Source organism: Centropristis striata, chromosome 2 (assembly GCF_030273125.1).
Source record: "Centropristis striata isolate RG_2023a ecotype Rhode Island chromosome 2, C.striata_1.0, whole genome shotgun sequence".
Classification (NCBI taxonomy): domain Eukaryota; kingdom Metazoa; phylum Chordata; class Actinopteri; order Perciformes; family Serranidae; genus Centropristis; species Centropristis striata.
The window spans coordinates 953,180-971,797 of record NC_081518.1 but is presented as its reverse complement, the minus strand read 5'-3'; the positions used below and the strand labels follow the sequence as shown (position 1 = coordinate 971,797).

The 18,618-nt window shown below is 31.8% G+C and overlaps 1 protein-coding gene across 1 annotated transcript in view; it reads right to left on the bottom strand.

Annotated features, from left to right (window-relative positions):
* Positions 1-18,618, bottom strand: part of cpne7 (copine VII) — a 99,496-nt gene that overhangs the window by 64,937 nt on the left and 15,941 nt on the right. Inside the window, exons 3-4 of the mRNA XM_059356184.1 lie at positions 4,335-4,517; positions 2,860-2,934 (exon numbers count right to left, since the gene is read on the bottom strand). Coding sequence (XP_059212167.1) covers positions 2,860-2,934; positions 4,335-4,517 — 258 coding nt within the window. The remainder of the gene's footprint in view (positions 1-2,859; positions 2,935-4,334; positions 4,518-18,618) is intronic.

The following is an 18,618-nucleotide window of genomic DNA, read 5'->3' as shown; positions in this document are numbered from 1 at the left end:
TAGCGGCATGATTTAACAGGAACGGCTCACCATAAAAAACATGGAGACACTAGTCTACAAAAAGTGTTCAGAGAGGATTTATATTTCATAGAGCTGCAACAATTATGGATTATTAAATTAATCATCAACTATTTTGATAATCCAATAATTGGTTTGAGCAGTTTTTTTTAAAGACAATAAGTCCAAATTCTCTGATTTCAGCTTCTTCAATGTGAATATTTCTGGTTTCTTTGTTCCTTTATGACAATAAACTGAATCTGAATTAAACTAATCAATTAATTGTTTAATTAATCAACAGTTTATGATTTTAATAGTTAGTTGCAGCCCTAAAAATTACCCAAAAATATGTAAAATTACTCAAAAAAAGATGTAAAATTACCCAAAAAAAGATGTAAAATTACCCAAAAAAGATGTAAATTTACTTAAAAAATATGTAAAATTTCCCCAAAAATATGTAAAATTTCCCCAAAAATATGTAAAATTACTAAAAAGAGATGTAAAATTACCCAAAAAATACGTACAATTATTAGAGCTGCAACAATTATTCAATTAATCGAACAATAATCTATTATTAAATTAATCATCAACTATTCTGATAATCCAATAATTGGTTTGAGCAGTTTTTTAAAGACAATAAGTCCAAATTCTCTGATTTCAGCTTCTTCAATGTGAATATTTCTGGTTTCTTTGTTCCTTTATGACAATAAACTGAATATCTCTTTGGTTTGTGGACAAAACAAGAGATTTGAGGACGTCATCTTGTGGTTTGGAAACACTCATTGATATTTTTATACATTTTATTCACCAAACAACTAATCCATTAATCGTTTAAATAATCAACAGTTTATGATTATAATAGTTAGTTGCAGCCCCAAAAAATCCCCAAAAAGATGTAAATTTACTTTAAAAGTATGTAAAATTTCCCAAAAAAGATGTAAAATTATTAGAGCTGCAACAATTATTCGATTAATCAAACAATTATCTATTATTAAATTAATCGTCAACTATTTTGATAATCCAATAATTGGTTTCAGCAGTTTTTTTTAAAGACAATAAGTCCAAATTCTCTGATTTCAGCTTCTTCAATGTGAATATTTCTGGTTTCTTTGTTCCTTTATGACAATAAACTGAATATCTCTTTGGTTTGTGGACAAAACAAGAGATTTGAGGACGTCATCTTGTGGTTTGGAAACATTTTATCGACCAAACAACTAATCGATTAATCGTTTAAATCAGGGGTGTCAAACTCTGGCCCGCGGGCCAAATTTGACCCGCAGTGTAATTTTATTTGGCCCGCGAGCCAATATCAAATTATTATATTATTATTGTCCTATAAAAGCTGACCCGCCGGTATTATACGGTGCATTTACCGCTAATACTAGATTTATTATTGTTATTTTATTCTTAAATGTATTAACCTGTTGAAAAAGTTTATTTTGATATTTAAATCAGAAGGATGCAAATAGAAAAGAGGCATACGATTTTTATTTATTTTTTATTTAATAAATTAATGACATTGATGTGTTTTTTATTTGAAATGTGATTTTGCATGTCTGCACTATTTAGTTATATATTGTATGTTTATAAGCGTTGCTGGTTCCATATTTAATGTTAAAGCAAAACATGTTTGGTAAATATTAAAAGGTTTATTTGTTCAATGTTGGCCCGCGATTTTATTCAAGTTTTACATTTTGGCCAATTGTGCATTTGAGTTTGACACCCCTGATCTAGATAATCGACAGATTAATCGATCATGAAAATAATCATTAGTTGCAGCCCTATATATTTTATACCGACACAGAAAAACTATGATTTACAGCAGCAACATGAAGCCTGAAGTCTGTTAGTGGTGTCTTAAAAATAGTCAAAAACAAATCTACAGGATATGAGCTAGTTTTTCTAATCTAATCAGGCTTGGAAAATATAAAAAATATGAGAAAAATATCCACTTTACAATAACCATCTAAGTTATGTTTATAGATGGTTAATAAACCAAATATTAACTATTTACAAAGTGCTACAATTAGGTCTACATATTTAATCTTTATAGATGTTTTACAACCATTTTCTTAAAGTTATATAAATCATTTGGAAACCAAACAAATGCTTAATATAGTGTTAAAAATGTTATGAGCGCAACTATAAAGCGTTAATAAATAGTCCATTACTAAACATAATTAATTATAATTTAATTGTTTGTTCATGGTAAAGTAACTATTAACTTACATTAATATACTGCCTATTTGCAATTTGTAAAATATGATTTAACATGAATAAACTATTTATTTACCATTTATCAATGATGCTTACTGTAAAGTGTTACCTATAATATTAACCCATTATCTGTGAGTGAACAGATTTGAGATTGAAAAATAAAAGTTGAGTGAATACACACTGTAAAAAAATTTGTAGAAATTACAGTAAAACACTGTCAAAACTTTTAATTACTGTAAATCAAAGAACAGTATAAAACTTTAAATTCTACCGCCATAAACTGTAGAAAACACACAGTTTTGCTGTAAAAATATTACATTTTCATGTAAAGTTAATGGAGAAATACCATGATGACACAATTATCCTAAAAGTAATGGGATTATTCAGTATAAATTACAGTTTTTTCTGATATTTACATTTAAATACGGTGAAGTTCTGGCAACCACAGCTGCCGGTATTTTAGCGTAAATTAAACAGATTTTTTTTACAGTGCAGGAACCCATTTCACCCTCAGTTCCTCGTCCATTATGTCTCTCAGCAGCGTCCATTAGCTGCTAACCTCTTTCTGTCTTCATGTCCAGCTCTCAGACAGACAGATTCAGTTATAAGTGCAGCCAGGTCATAAGCACATTGTAGGAAACTTACCGTGATGGTAGATTTGCCGGCATATTTTCCATACTTGAGCAACAAAGGCTTCACCATCTTCTTCTGGGCCACGATCTGCAAATAGCAAGAGACAAACACACTGTTGGCCTTCAGCTTCCTGAGAATAAAGAGCTCAGAGACACAGAGATCTGAGTCAGCAGCAGCGTCACGCACATTTACTCTTTAGATATCTCACTGCTCACAATATGCAGCTTTAAGAAACAAAGTCAAACAAGTGGATAGAAAGGATAAATAGTCCCAGTCCCAGAGTAAAAGCTGAGAGTCTTCATGGTTCAGTTTAAGGTAGTAATCTGGTTCATATCAGTCTTTTTCTAGTCTTTGGTTTGTCTCAGTGACGTAACATGTGACATGGTTTTATTCAGAATGATTTTGGTTTTTATCAAGAATGTTTCCATGACTGTAGATGTAAAAATTACCAAAGAAGGACACAAAATTATCGAAATAGACACAAATTGACAAAAAAATAGATGTAAAAATGACTAAAAAATACATGAATTGACCAAAAATAGATGTAAAAATGACCAAAAAAGACACAAAATGACCCAAAAAGACACAAAATGACACAAAAAGATACAGAATGGCCAAAAAAGACACAAAAATGACACAAAAAGATACAGAATGATCAAAAAAGGCACAAAATGACCCAAAAAGACACAAAATGACCAAAAATACAGTCATGGAAAAAAATATTAAACCAATCTGCTCTAATTTCATATCAGTCTTTTCCAACTTTTCAGTCTTTAGATTTGAGCAGGTGTGACACCAGAGTTTACAGGAGTCTTTTCCAGATCTTTTCTGGTGTACAGGTGTTATAAGGTGTATGGTATATGTACAGGTGTTATAGGATGGATGGTATGTGCCTCTGATGTATAGGTATTATAAAAGTCTCCTGATGTACAGGTATTATTAGATACGGAGGTATGTGCGTACCTGACATACAGGTATTATAAGGTGTGTGGTATATGTACAGGTATTATAAGGTGTGTGGTATATGTACAGGTGTTATAAGGTGTGTGGTATGTGCGTACCTGATGTACAGGTGTTATAAGGTGTATGGTATGTGCGTACCTGGTGTACAGGTGTTATAAGGTGTATGGTATATGTACAGGTATTATAAGGTGTGTGGTATGTGCGTACCTGATGTACAGGTGTTATAAGGTGTATGGTATATGTACAGGTATTATAAGGTGTGTGGTATGTGCGTACCTGATGTACAGGTGTTATAAGGTGTATGGTATGTGCGTACCTGGTGTACAGGTGTTATAAAGTGTATGGTATATGTACAGGTATTATAAGGTGTGTGGTATGTGCGTACCTGATGTACAGGTGTTATAAGGTGTATGGTATGTGCGTACCTGGTGTACAGGTATTATAAGGTGTATGGTATGTGCGTACCTGATGTACAGGTGTTATAAGGTGTAAGGTATGTGCATTAGACGGAGGTATGTGCGTACCTGTCCCAGAGTACACTCGACCCCGCCCAGGAAGTCGTCGTCGCGGGTCCCGATGCTGTGGGTCCCGTGGATGTCGTAGACTTCAAATCGCAGCTTCTGAACCTCCTCAAAGTAATAATCCAGAGAGAAAACCTTCCCAAAGACCGGGTGCAGGTTGCTCTTGATCACTTCTGTCCTGTCCAACTGAGAGACAACACACACTTTAATTCATATACAATAAATCAGAATATCAGAGAACATTTATTTATGTCAGTAATTCAATTATTATTTAATTTCTTCTGATTATAATGATTATGGCTTACATTTTGTAAGTCATTTTGTGTCTTTTTTTAGTCATTTTGTGTCTTTTATTAGTCATTGTGTGTTTCTGTGTATTTTTTAGTCATTTTGTGTCTTTCTTTAGTCATTTTGTGTCTTTCTTTAGTCGTTTTGTGTCTTTTTTAGTCATTTTGTGTCTTTTTTTGGTCATTTTGTGCCTTTTTTAGTTATTTTGAGCCTTTTAAATAATTTTGTATCCTTTTTTTTGCAGTGTGTATATTATATGTGGGACCCCAGGAAGAATAGCTGCAGTTGTTCTGCAGTTAATGTGGATCCAAATAAAACAATAAACAACAATAAACAATGTAAAATAGGGTCCAGGTTGAAAAATACAGAAATCTCCTTCAAATCTAAACATAAGCCTAATATTTTCTGAATTATGTCATCATTCAATCACAGCAAAGTAACCCCAGGTGACCTGAATATCATGTTAAATGATGATTTGTCCTTGTGGTAAAGTGGGCAGCGTTTAAAGGTTGCCGCGGCAGCAGAGAGAGTTAAATCCTCCAGATGGGAAGCAGAGAGCTCAGCCTCTCCTTGTCAGGCGACTGAAAGACAAGCATGGAGGTTTTCTCCACGCTGAGATTAAACGTCCGAGCCTCCAATCTTCTCTCACGTCATCCTCTGACAGGATGTAATAACATTTGGCCTTCTGAAGACGCTGCTGCAGCTCCTCAACAACACATTTATACTTCTGTTTCTGTAAAACCAGAACGCTTACAATCTGGGAGATCTCTCCATAAGGTCTACCGTCGCTCTAATCACACATATAGAGAAATAAACTGTGGAATATTGTGATGTTTGAATATACAGGTGCATCTCAATACATTAGAATAACATGGAAAAGTCCATTTCAGTAGTTCAAGTCAACCAAGTACTGAGTCATGTAGAGCAGTAGTTCTCAACCTTTTTGAGTCACGACCCCCAATTTAACATGCATGTTGTCCGTGACCCCCACTCACTGAACAGAATCTCACACGCACAGTTCAGATCATACAAAAAAAGAAACAAAATGACCAAAAAAAGAAACAAAATGACCAAAAAAAGAAACAAAATGACCAGAAAAGACAAAAAATGATAAAAAAAAGACACAAAATGACACAAAACTGAAAAAAAATTACCAAACAAGACACAAAATGACACAAACAAGACTCAAAATAACCAAAAAAGACACAAAATGACCAAAAAAGACACAAAATGACCAAGAAGACACTAAATGACCAAAAAAGACTCAAAATGGCAAAAAAGACACAAAATGACACGAAAAAGAAAAAAAATACCAAAAGACGCAAAATTACTTAAAAAAAAGACACAAAATGACCAAAAAAGACACAAAATGACACAAAAAAGAAAAAAAAATACCAAAAAAGACACAAAATGACACAAAAAAGAAAAACAAATACCAAAAAAGACACAAAATGACTTAAAAAAAGACACAAAATGACCAAAAAAGACACAAAATGACCAAAAAAAGACACAAAATGACCAAAAAAGACACTAAATGACCAAGAAGACACTAAATGACCAAAAAAGACACAAAATGACTTAAAAAAAAGACACAAATTGACCAGAAAATTATCAAAAAAAGACACAAAATGACCAAAAAAAAGACACAAAATGACCAAAAAGACTAAAACACATGAACACTTTAACACAGTGGAGACAGAAATGACCCCCAGAAATCATCTCGCAACCCCAATTGGGGTCCCGACCCAAAGGTTGAGAATAGCTGATATAGATGACGGACTGTTCAGAGGAAACATTTACATATTAAACAGACTTTTTAAAATTGGTCTTTTGGGGAAAAAAAAACATTTTTTGAGACACTAAATTTTAGATCTTCATTAAAAACAATTTCATAATTAGTGTATATATCCATTTAAGAGGTGTTTTTTCTATTATAATAATAATATATAATATAATGAGGGTAACTAATACTGAGAGCTGAGAGTTTCTAAACCAGCTCAAATGTCCTCAGATTGGACAACGTATGTCCACTAAAAGTGTTTGTTGTTGCCACTGACAGAGAGTTTGGCAACGTTGCTGGAGGATGAATCTGTTTCTGAAATCTATCGAGATTCTCGTGACTCGTTTCTGGAAGAGAAGACACGAGAGAAACTTTAGAGAGAGAGAGTTGGAAGGAGTTCTGCTTTTAACTTTTACCAAGAAGATCTTCAATAAAAACAGAGGCTCAAGTTGGCGCATTTCTGAATTGTGTCAACACAATGTGGTGCAACACGTTGCCTTCATAGACAACCGTTGCTGGATGTGGACAGACTGAACCTGTGACTCATTAATGCAAACACAAACAAAACACTGAGTCTTTTAGATCATTACACTGTAAAAAACATGGAGCTAACCAAGTATTTTCTTCTTCTATCCAGCAATAGTATCTTAATTATCTTGTTTTGAGTATAATTTACCTGCTGACCATAGCTTTATGTGCTTATTTAATTATCTTATTGTGTAAAGACTTGTTTTTAGGATTGACATTGTGAGCTTTTTCATGCTTTTCAATCTCTTCAACTGTTGAATATGGTGAGTTTTTACCTCAAATATTGGCTCCAGTTGAGAGTTTTAGTTGCATGAAGTTTAAATGTTATTTCAAAAGTATTTTCTATCACCAAAAACATGCTCGTTTCAAGTATTTCTGGCTTATTTAAATGTTACTAAAGTTGAGTTTTCAACCCACAATTGCTCAAAATAAGTATATTTGTATTTATTTTAAAACATCATTGTTTTTTCCAGTGCCGAGATATTTTTACTTATTTAAAGAATTCTTACAAAGAAACATTTACTGACTGCACTGGCAGATAATTTGACTTGTTTCAAGCATGTATTTGCTTACTTCTAGTTATTTATTTCTTATTTTTTGTGTGTTTGAATTGAATCAGGATGACGACTGTCAGCCTCAGAGGAGAAGAAAACCTCAACCAAAGCACGTTTTCCTAAAGAAAACTGTTGATGAGTGAGCGGCCTGCTGCAGACGGAGCAGAGGTAACACCAGATGTAAAAATGACCCATAATAGATGTTAAAATGACTAAAAAAGACACAAAATGACCAAAATAGATGTTAAAATGACGAAAAAAGACACAAAATGACCCAAAATAGATGTAAAAATGTCTAAAAAAGACACAAAATGACCAAAAATAGATGTAAAATGTCTAAAAAAGACACAAAATGACCAAAATAGATGTTAAAATGACGAAAAAAGACACAAAATTACCCAAAATAGATGTAAAAATGTCTAAAAAAGACACAAAATTACCAAAAATAGATGTAAAAATGACTAAAAATGACACAAAATGACCTAAATAGATGTTAAAATTACTAAAAAAAGACACATAATACATATTAAAATGACTAAAAAAAGACACAAAATGACCCAAAATAGATGTAAAAATGACTAAAATATTGTAAAACACCATTATACATACACCATACATAAAAACACCATTACATAAAGTCATTGTGTTGACCTGGCGCCTCTTCTACAAAGTAAGTTTCCATAATGTTGTCAGACTCTTATAGCAGCAGGCTAACAGAGCCGGTCTGTGCAGAAAACAGGCTCTCTGAGTGGAAGTACAGTCACCCCGTCCAATTACATTATAACCTGCCACCATGCAGCTCTGCCTCAATAAACTATTAGCTCCATTACTCACTTAGACACAAAAACACTGGTAACAGGGGCCAGGTTGGAAAACACAGGAATCCCCTTTTAATGCACACTGAAAAAAAAAGGTTTTTAGTCTAAAAACCAGATGAAACAGTAAATCTGAGGGAAATGATCTTGCTGCATGGACAGATAATTTACCTTGACAAGATTTATTAAATTAAGATTATTAAATCTAGAAATAAGCATGTTGAACACTTACAATAAGAAATGAACTGTTAAAACCAGATAAAGTAAAGCTGCCAGCAGTGATGAACTGGCCGAGCAGAGTGACCTGATGATTATTTGGTTCTTACCAAGATTAAAAAAATTTTAGATTTAGAAGTGTTAGATAATTTATCTGGTTTTAAGAGTTAATTTCTTATTTTACATACAATACACAAAATGACCAAAAAATACACAAAATGATAGAAAAAGACACAAAATTACCAAAAATATATGTAAAAATGACCACTAAAAAGACACATAATGACCATTTAAAAGACATAAATTGACCACTAAAAAGACACAAAAGGACCAAAAAAAGACACAAAATGACCAAAAAGACATATAATGACCATTAAAAAGACACAAAATGAACAAAAAAGATGTGAAATTAGCAAAAAAAGACATATAATGACCATTAAAAAGACACAAATTGACCACTAAAAAGACACAAAAGGACCAAAAATAGATGTAAAAATGACCACTAAAAAGACACAATGATGAAATGAACTCTTAAAACCAGATAAATTAAAGCTGCCAGCAGTGCTGAACTGGCCCGAGCAGAGTGACAAATAATTCTTAACTCTTAAAACCAGATAAATGATCTAACACTTCTAAATCTAAAGTTTTTTTTATCTTGGTAAGAACCAAATAATCATCAGGCCTCTTTTTAAGAGGCTCTTCTTAACGAGCTGGCCTGTGGCTCGTTAAGAAGAGCCTCCGTTAGCCGCACTGTAAAAAATGTTTGTATAAATTACAATAAAAAGCAGTTAAATGCATCAGAAATAGGGCCTTAAATTAAAAATTGTATCTCACCGTAGTAGACACTTTTAATAACCATTTAAAAAAAGGAATAGTACAAAACTTTAACTTTTACTGTCACAAACTGTAGAAAACACACAATCACAAAATGACCCAAAAAAAAGACAGAAAACGACCAAAGGAGACACAGAATTACCAAAAAAGACACAAAATAACCAAAAATTACCTAAAATGATCAAATAAGACGGAAAATTACCCAAAAGAGACACAATTGGGATAAAATGGCACAAAAAAAGTCATTATTCAGTCTAAATGACAGTTTTTGCTGGTATTTACATTTAAGCAAGGCCGGCTCGTTAAGAAGAGCCTCCGTTAGCAGCAATTAGCTAAAAATCCAGCGACTTTTTCTGGTGTTATTGGAGACTTTTGGAGACTCGCTCTTACTCTTAAAAGTAGTGAATAAAAATACAGATGTTTTCCCTAACATGACCAATAATTGTGATGAATAATCGTGGTTACAATATTGATCAAAATAATCGTGATTATAATTTTGGCTATAATGGTGCAGCCCTACTGGAGGCTATAAAACATGACTTATATCACTTTTAATGGTCATTAAACTCCTGGATCCCTGGTTTCCTCTCAGCAGCATTATCATCTTTTAAAAGAAGCCACTACTTCCTTCAGGATGGAAACATTTCATCATAGTATAAAACTATTGATCTGAGGTGACCCTTCATCTAATGGAACTAGTGGACCAAAGCCATGTTTGAAAGCATCTTTTATCATCCTCTACTTTCATATTTTCAGCTTAAATTCCCCTTGTTTGTTATGCATGCAGAGTTGTTAGACGTTTTTTAACATTTGAAACTTATTAGAGCCACCAAATAATAATTTCCATTGGAAAAAACACCCATTTAACAAACTAGGATAGTTCATATTTGTGTCTTCTTTGTCAGGTTTTAAATTGGTGACAACATATAAACACCTTCTAATGACCAACATGGGTCAGAAATCACCTTGTGACTTAGAACAGCAATTCTCAACCTTTTTGAGTCGCGACCCCAAATTAAACATGTATGTTGTCCGCGACCCCCGCTCACTGAACAGAATCTCACACGCACAGTTCATATCACCCAAAAAAGAAACAAAATTACCTAAAAAAGGAGTCAAAATGCCCAAAAAAGACACACATTGACCACAAAATGATCAAAAAAAGACACAAAATGACCAAAAAAGACACAAAATGACCCAAAAAGGAAACAAAAGAACTAAAAAAAGACACAAAAGAACTAAAAAAAAGACCCAAAATGACCCAAAAAGGAAACAAAAGAACTAAAAAAGACACAAAATAACAAAAAAGGACACAAAATAACTTAAAAAAAGACACAAAATGACCAAAAACAAAACAAAATGACCAAAAAAGTCACAAATGGACCACAAAATGATCAAAAAAATACACAAAATGACCAAAAAAAGACACAAAATGACAAAAACACACACAAAATTACAAAAAAAAAGACATTAAGTGACCAAAAAGACTAAAACACATGAACACTTTAACACAGTGGAGACAGAGCTGACTTCCTAAATGATTTGGCGACCCCCAGAAATCATCTCGCGACCCCAATTGGGGTCCCGACCCCAAGGTTGAGAATGGCTGCATTAGAAGATAGTGATTAAAAAAAGGGGTTTTATTCAAAAAGTAAGAAATGAAAACAAAAAATTAGGATGTATGATGATCAAAAACAAGTTATTTGAGGAAAACCTGCAATACTGAATGATGAAATTAATTTATTGCAAAGATATAGAATATAAAAATCAGGAATTAGAAATCAATACATCCGCAGTTCTTTTATTTTGAAGGCGGTTTACATACCCACCTGCAAAGACTCGACTCTTGAACTGAAAATTCACTAGATTTATTTAAATAAAAATAAAAATAAGACATTCCTTGGTCACCTTGTGAATCCACCGTAAGAGCTAACAAACATTAGCATTAGCACTTAAGCTAACAAGCACTTTTACTATAGTTAAGACAACAAATATAGCCACTAATATATATGAGAGAAGAAAATAAACTTTAACAATCCTTGTTTCCTGTCAGTCAGCCACTATAGAAGCCTTTTTCATACTTTATATCAACTTTATATGACGTTCTACCTGTTATTTCCTGTCACTACCTTTCAAAATAAAAGCACCCGTTTCCCACTGGACGGCGCCTTTTCAAAATAAAAGCATCACAACATTGTAAAACACCTTGAAAATGTACAAATATGAAAAAAACAAGCTATATAATACAAAAACACCAATAGGAACCTTGCTAATAAATAGCAGTTATAAATGTTAAAGTGATATAGTGATTGGAGTATTTACTACTTTTTACTGCTATATTTGATTTACTCCACATTAACAGTCTCATCATAACATGTGTTCCTATCAGTAGCAGCTCAAAACCAGATAATTTACTGTATTTTATAAAGCGATTACATTAATATTAAGCAGAATTTAGTTCAGAGTTTTGGTCCGGCCCCTGAAACCTTCGTGGTGTTGGTCACTTTAGACCAGTAGTTCTCAACCTTTTTGAGTCGCGACCCCCAATTTAACATGCATGTTGTCCCTGACCCCCGCTCACTGAACAGCATCTCACACGCACAGTTCAGATCACCCAAAAAAGAAACAAAATGACCAAAAAAAGGAAACAAAATGATCAAAAAAGACACAAATTGACCACAAAATGATCAAAAAACATACAAAATGACCAGAAAAGACACAAAATGACCAAAAAAAGACACAAAATGACAAAAAAAGACACAAAATGACAAAAAAAAGACACAAATTGACCAAAAAAGACACAAAATGACCAAAAAAAGGAAACAAAATTACCAAAAAAGACACAAATTGACCACAAAATGATCAAAAAAAGACACAAAATGACAAAAAAAGACTAAAACACATTGACACATGAACACTTTAACACAGTGGAGACAGAGCTGACTTCCAAAATGATTTGGCGACCCCCAGAAATCATCTCGCGACCCCAATTGGGGTCCCGACCCCAAGGTTGAGAATAGCTGCTTTAGACCATGTTGTGCACCAAAGGGTTAAATTGAAAGCAGTATTTGCTCTGGGTTTGGACATTAGCATGTGATGGTTATGGGCATTATGAGCAATTATGATCCTGATAGGAACGAGCTGGTGAGAGCCTGTTCCAGCAGGAGCAGGAGGTCACTGAGAGCTCATTAAATGTGAATCGAAGGAGGTGAGAGGAGCTATAAAGAGCGGTAGCGTCCGCACCAGGAGGAAGGCTGGTTTTAGGGCTGATGGCTCATATTTTTATGCCATTATTCTTGTTTTACACTGTTCCCAGTTTACATGCTGGGGCACGACGTCTGCCAAGAACTGCCCTGCAGAATAAACTATTTAATTGGAGTGCTGTCCTGCTGTTTATTTAATTCAGCACACTAAAAAATAACAATTCAATTTGTTGGTTAGTTAACCCTCTGAAGTCCAGGAGATTTTGGTTCAAATTTGTCAACTTCCTCTGCATTAATTTCTGTGTTCAGCATCTTTCAGTCTGTCCTGACATCACATTTTAGTTGCATGTAGTTTGAATGTTATTTCAAAAGCATTTTCTATCATTAAAACAAGCTTGTTTCAAGTATTTCTGGCTTATTTTAATGTTACAGTCACAATTGCTCAAAATAAATATATTTGGATTTATTTTAAGACATCATTGTTTTTCCAGTTTCTAGATATTTTTACTTATTTAAATAATTCTTACAAAGGAACATTTACTTACTGCACTGGCAGATAATTGACTTGTTTCCAGCATGTATTTGCTTAATTCTAGTTATTTATTTCTTATTTTTTGTCAGTTGGTTTTTGCAGTGTAGGTTGTTTAGTCACATCTTTATTTGCTTGAACTGCACTGCAAATTGTTTTGCAAATGTGTTTCTTACCAAGATAAAAAAAAACAACAACTTAGATTTAGAAGTGTTAGATCATTTATCTTGTTTAACGAGTTCATTTCTTTTTTTTTAAGCGTTCAACATGCTAAATTCTAGATGTAATAATCTTAATTTAAGAAATCTTGTCAAGGTAAATTATCTGTCCATGCAGAAATATCATTTCCCTCAGATTTACTGTTTGATCTGGTTTTAGACCTTTAGATTTACTGTTTGATCTGGTTTTAGACCTTTAGATTTACTGTTTGATCTGGTTTTAGACTAAACTCCTTTGACACAAAATGACCGAAAAAACACTAAATTACTTAAAACGACACAAAATGACAAAAAAGACACAAGTTGACCAAAAAATACACAGAATTACCAAAAAAGACAAAAAGTTATTTTTAAAAAAGACACAAAATGACACAAAAAATGACTAAAAAATACACAAAATGATAGAAAAAACCTAAATTACTTAAAAAAGAAACAAAATGACCCAAAAAAGACACAAAATGACCAAAGAAAGACACAAAATTACCAAAAAAAGTAATCTTGTCACTGTTATTTGAGGTAAATTATCTGTCCATGCAGCAAGATCATTTCCCTCAGATTTACTGTTATAGTTTTTAGACTAAACACCTTTGACACAAAAGGACTGAAAAAACACTAAATTACTTAAAAATACACAAAATGACAAAAAAGACACAGAATTAGCAAAAAAGACAAAACGTTATTTAAAAAAAGACACAAAATGACACAAAAAAGATACAAAATGACCAAAAAAGACACAAAATGACAGAAAAAAAACTAAATTATTTAAAAAAGACACAAAATAACCAAAAAAAAACACAAAATGACCAAAAAAACACACAAAATTAGCAAAAAAAGACACAAAATTACCAAAAAAAGACACAAAATTATTTTAAAAAGTAATTAAAGGGACCTTTCACACACAACACTGTATTTATCTTGTTCTAAGAGTTAATTTATTATTTTAAGCGTTCAACATGCTTATTTCTAGATTTAATAATCTTAATTTAATAAATCTTGTCAAGGTAAATTATCTGTCCATGCAGCAGATCATTTCCCTCAGATTTACTGTTTGATCTGGTTTTTAGACTAAACACCTTTGACACAAAATGACTGAAAAAACACTAAATTACTTAAAAAGACACAAAATGACAAAAAAGACACAAGTTGACCAAAAAATACACAGAATTACCAAAAAAGACAAAAAGTTGTTTTTAAAAAAGACACAAAATGACACAAAAAAGATACAAAATTACCAAAAAAAAGACACAAAATTACTTAAAGACACATAATTATTAAAAAAGACACAAAATTATTTAAAAAAGACAAAATTACCCAAAAAAAGTAATTAAAGAGACCTTCCACACACAAAACGGTATTTATCTTGTTTTAATTTCTTATTTTAAGTGTTCAACATGCTTATTTCTAGATTTAATAATCTTAATTTAATGAATCTTGTCAAGGTAAATTATCTGTCCATGCAGCAAGATCATTTCCCTCAGATTTACTGTTTGATCTGGTTTTAGACCTTTAGATTTACTGTTTGATCTGGTTTTTAAACACCTTTTTATCAGTGCACTGTTTACATCCACCTCACTTTATTTTCCGTCTCCGTGCGATGGAAACAATGATAATAATGTAATGTAGATGATGTTTAGCAGCAGCGATCGCTCTGCTGTTTCCTTTTCATTCTGTTTAACATCACAATGAAAGAAGAGAAGAGGACTTGGCTTCCTCACTCTCATTCATCCCCCTTTCTCTTTATTGTCTTCTCCTCGGCTCTTTGTGCCATCTGGATGGACAGATTTGAGTGTGACGAGTGTTGATGAAAGCTTATCAGAGCAGAGCTCGTCTGTCTCTGTTTGTTGATGGTGTGAGGCCAGAATACATAGAGACACATCCCTGACACGGAGAATTAAAGCTGCCTGTAATCAGCTCCAGCAGGTAGGACCAGCATTATCTCCCTGCATCACAAGCAGCAGCTCCTGTAGCTCAGGATTTATATTTTATAGAGCTGCAACAATTAATCGATTAATCAAACAATAATGGATTATTAACCCTATAAAGCCTGAACCGTGAAATAATTGCCAGAAAATTCTAAATTTTCAAAACTGGAGTTTTTGTTGAACCAGCTAACATTTTTTTTTATTCAATATCAATTTTCATATATGAATTTAATTTGGATCATATTTGATACATCAGGTCTTTTTGTGCAATTTTTTGCTCACAATTTGCTTTTCTTGAACTCACATAATCACATAAAACCTAATATTTTTAACCAAATAAAACTTTGACTTTCCTTTTAACATTTTCCTCAAACATACAAAATATTTTTTTCCATATAAAACAACATCATACATCTGCTGATATGAAGTTTTCATGCAGCAATAACAGATCCACCAGTGGAACCAGCAAATCATTTTTGTTACATCTGGTATTTTTGTGAAATTTGTTGCTCAGTTTTTTTAATCATCAATTCATGTATTCATCAGGTTTTTCAGGAAAAAAAATATCACACTGATGATGTAGAGGTCTCAAAAATGTATGTATCAAATATGATACACTTGGCTTTATAGGGTTAAATTAATCATCAACTATTCTGATAATCTAATAATTGGTTTCAGCAGTTTTTTTTAAAGACAATAAGTCCAAATTCTCTGATTTCAGCTTCTTCAATGTGAATATTTCTGGTTTCTTTGTTTCTTTTATGACAATAAACTGAATCTGAATTAAACTAATCAATTAATTGTTTAATTAATCAACAGTTTGATTTTAATAGTTAGTTGCAGCCCTAAAAATTACCCAAAAATATGTAAAATTACTCAAAAAAAGATGTAAAATTACCCAAAAAAGATGTAGAATTACTAAAAAAATATGTAAAATTATTAGAGCTGCAACAATTATTCAATGAATCGAACAATAATTGATTATTAAATTAATCATCAACTATTCTGATAATCCAATAATTGGTTTGAGCAGTTTTTTTTAAAGACAATAAGTCCAAATTCTCTGATTTCAGCTTCTTCAATGTGAATATTTCTGGTTTCTTTGTTTCTTTTATGACAATAACTGAATCTGAATTAAACTAATCAATTAATTGTTTAATTAATCAACAGTTTGATTTTAATAGTTAGTTGCAGCCCTAAAAATTACCCAAAAATATGTTAAATTACTCAAAAAAAGATGTAAAATTACCCCAAAAAAGATGTAAAATTACCCAAAAAAGATGTAAATTTACTTAAAAAATATGTAAAATTTCCCCAAAAATATGTAAAATTACTAAAAAGAGATGTAAAATTACCCAAAAAATACGTACAATTATTAGAGCTGCAACAATTATTCAATTAATCGAACAATAATCTATTATTAAATTAATCGTCAACTATTCTGATAATCTAATAATTGGTTTGAGCAGTTTTTTTTAAAGACAATAAGTCCAAATTCTCTGATTTCAGCTTCTTCAATGTGAATATTTCTGGTTTCTTTGTTTCTTTTATGACAATAAACTGAATCTGAATTAAACTAATCAATTAATTGTTTAATTAATCAACAGTTTGATTTTAATAGTTAGTTGCAGCCCTAAAAATTACCCAAAAATATGTTAAATTACTCAAAAAAAGATGTAAAATTACCCAAAAAAGATGTAGAATTACTAAAAGAATATGTAAAATTATTAGAACTGCAACAATTATTCAATGAATCGAACAATAATCGATTATTAAATTAATCATCAACTATTCTGATAATCCAATAATTGGTTTGAGCAGTTTTTTTAAAGACAATAAGTCCAAATTCTCTGATTTCAGCTTCTTCAATGTGAATATTTCTGGTTTCTTTGTTTCTTTTATGACAATAAACTGAATCTGAATTAAACTAATCAATTAATTGTTTAATTAATCAACAGTTTGATTTTAATAGTTAGTTGCAGCCCTAAAAATTACCCAAAAATATGTAAAATTACTCAAAAAAAGATGTAAAATTACCCAAAAAAGATGTAGAATTACTAAAAGAATATGTAAAATTATTAGAGCTGCAACAATTATTCAATGAATCGAACAATAATCGATTATTAAATTAATCGTCAACTATTCTGATAATCCAATAATTGGTTTCAGCAGTTTTTTTTAAAGACAATAAGTCCAAATTCTCTGATTTCAGCTTCTTCAATGTGAATATTTCTGGTTTCTTTGTTTCTTTTATGACAATAAACTGAATCTGAATTAAACTAATCAATTAATTGTTTAATTAATCAACAGTTTGATTTTAATAGTTAGTTGCAGCCCTAAAAATTACCCAAAAATATGTAAAATTACTCAAAAAAAGATGTAAAATTACCCAAAAAAGATGTAGAATTACTAAAAGAATATGTAAAATTATTAGAGCTGCAACAATTAATCGATTAATCAAACAATAATGGATTATTAAATTAATCGTCAACTATTCTGATAATCTAATAATTGGTTTCAGCAGTTTTTTTTAAAGACAATAAGTCCAAATTCTCTGATTTCAGCTTCTTCAATGTGAATATTTCTGGTTTCTTTGTTTCTTTTATGACAATAAACTGTATCTGAATTAAACTAATCAATTAATTGTTTAATTAATCAACAGTTTGATTTTAATAGTTAGTTGCAGCCCTAAAAATTACCCAAAAATATGTAAAATTACTCAAAAAAAGATGTAAAATTACCCAAAAAAGATGTAGAATTACTAAAAGAATATGTAAAATTATTAGAGCTGCAACAATTATTCAATGAATCGAACAATAATTGATTATTAAATCAATCATCAACTATTTTGATAATCCAATAATTGGTTTGAGCAGTTTTTTAAAAGACAATAAGTCCAAATTCTCTGATTTCAGCTTCTTCAATGTGAATATTTCTGGTTTCTTTGTTCCTTTATGACAATAAACTGAATATCTCTTTGGTTTGTGGACAAAACAAGAGATTTGAGGACGTCATCTTGTGGTTTGGAGACACTCATTGATATTTTTATACATTTTATTCACCAAACAACTATCTAGACACATCCCTGACACGGAGAATTAAAGCTGCCTCTAATCAGCTCCAGCAGGTAGGACCAGCATTATCTCCCTGCATCATAAGCAGCAGCTCCTGTAGCTCAGGTTAGATATCACCACAGATCAGCCTTTGAATTAACTCGCTATCATGTCGAGTCAGTTCACACAGAAAGAAGAGAAACCTGCCGAGAGACAGAATCATCTCCTCCCTGCTGCTGTGTTTCTGTCCTTGAAAGCAAACAGGTGGTGAAATAAGGTAATAATGAAATAAAAGCAGCAGCTGCGAGTCAATGAGGCCATAAAGTACACTGCAAAAAAACCAACTG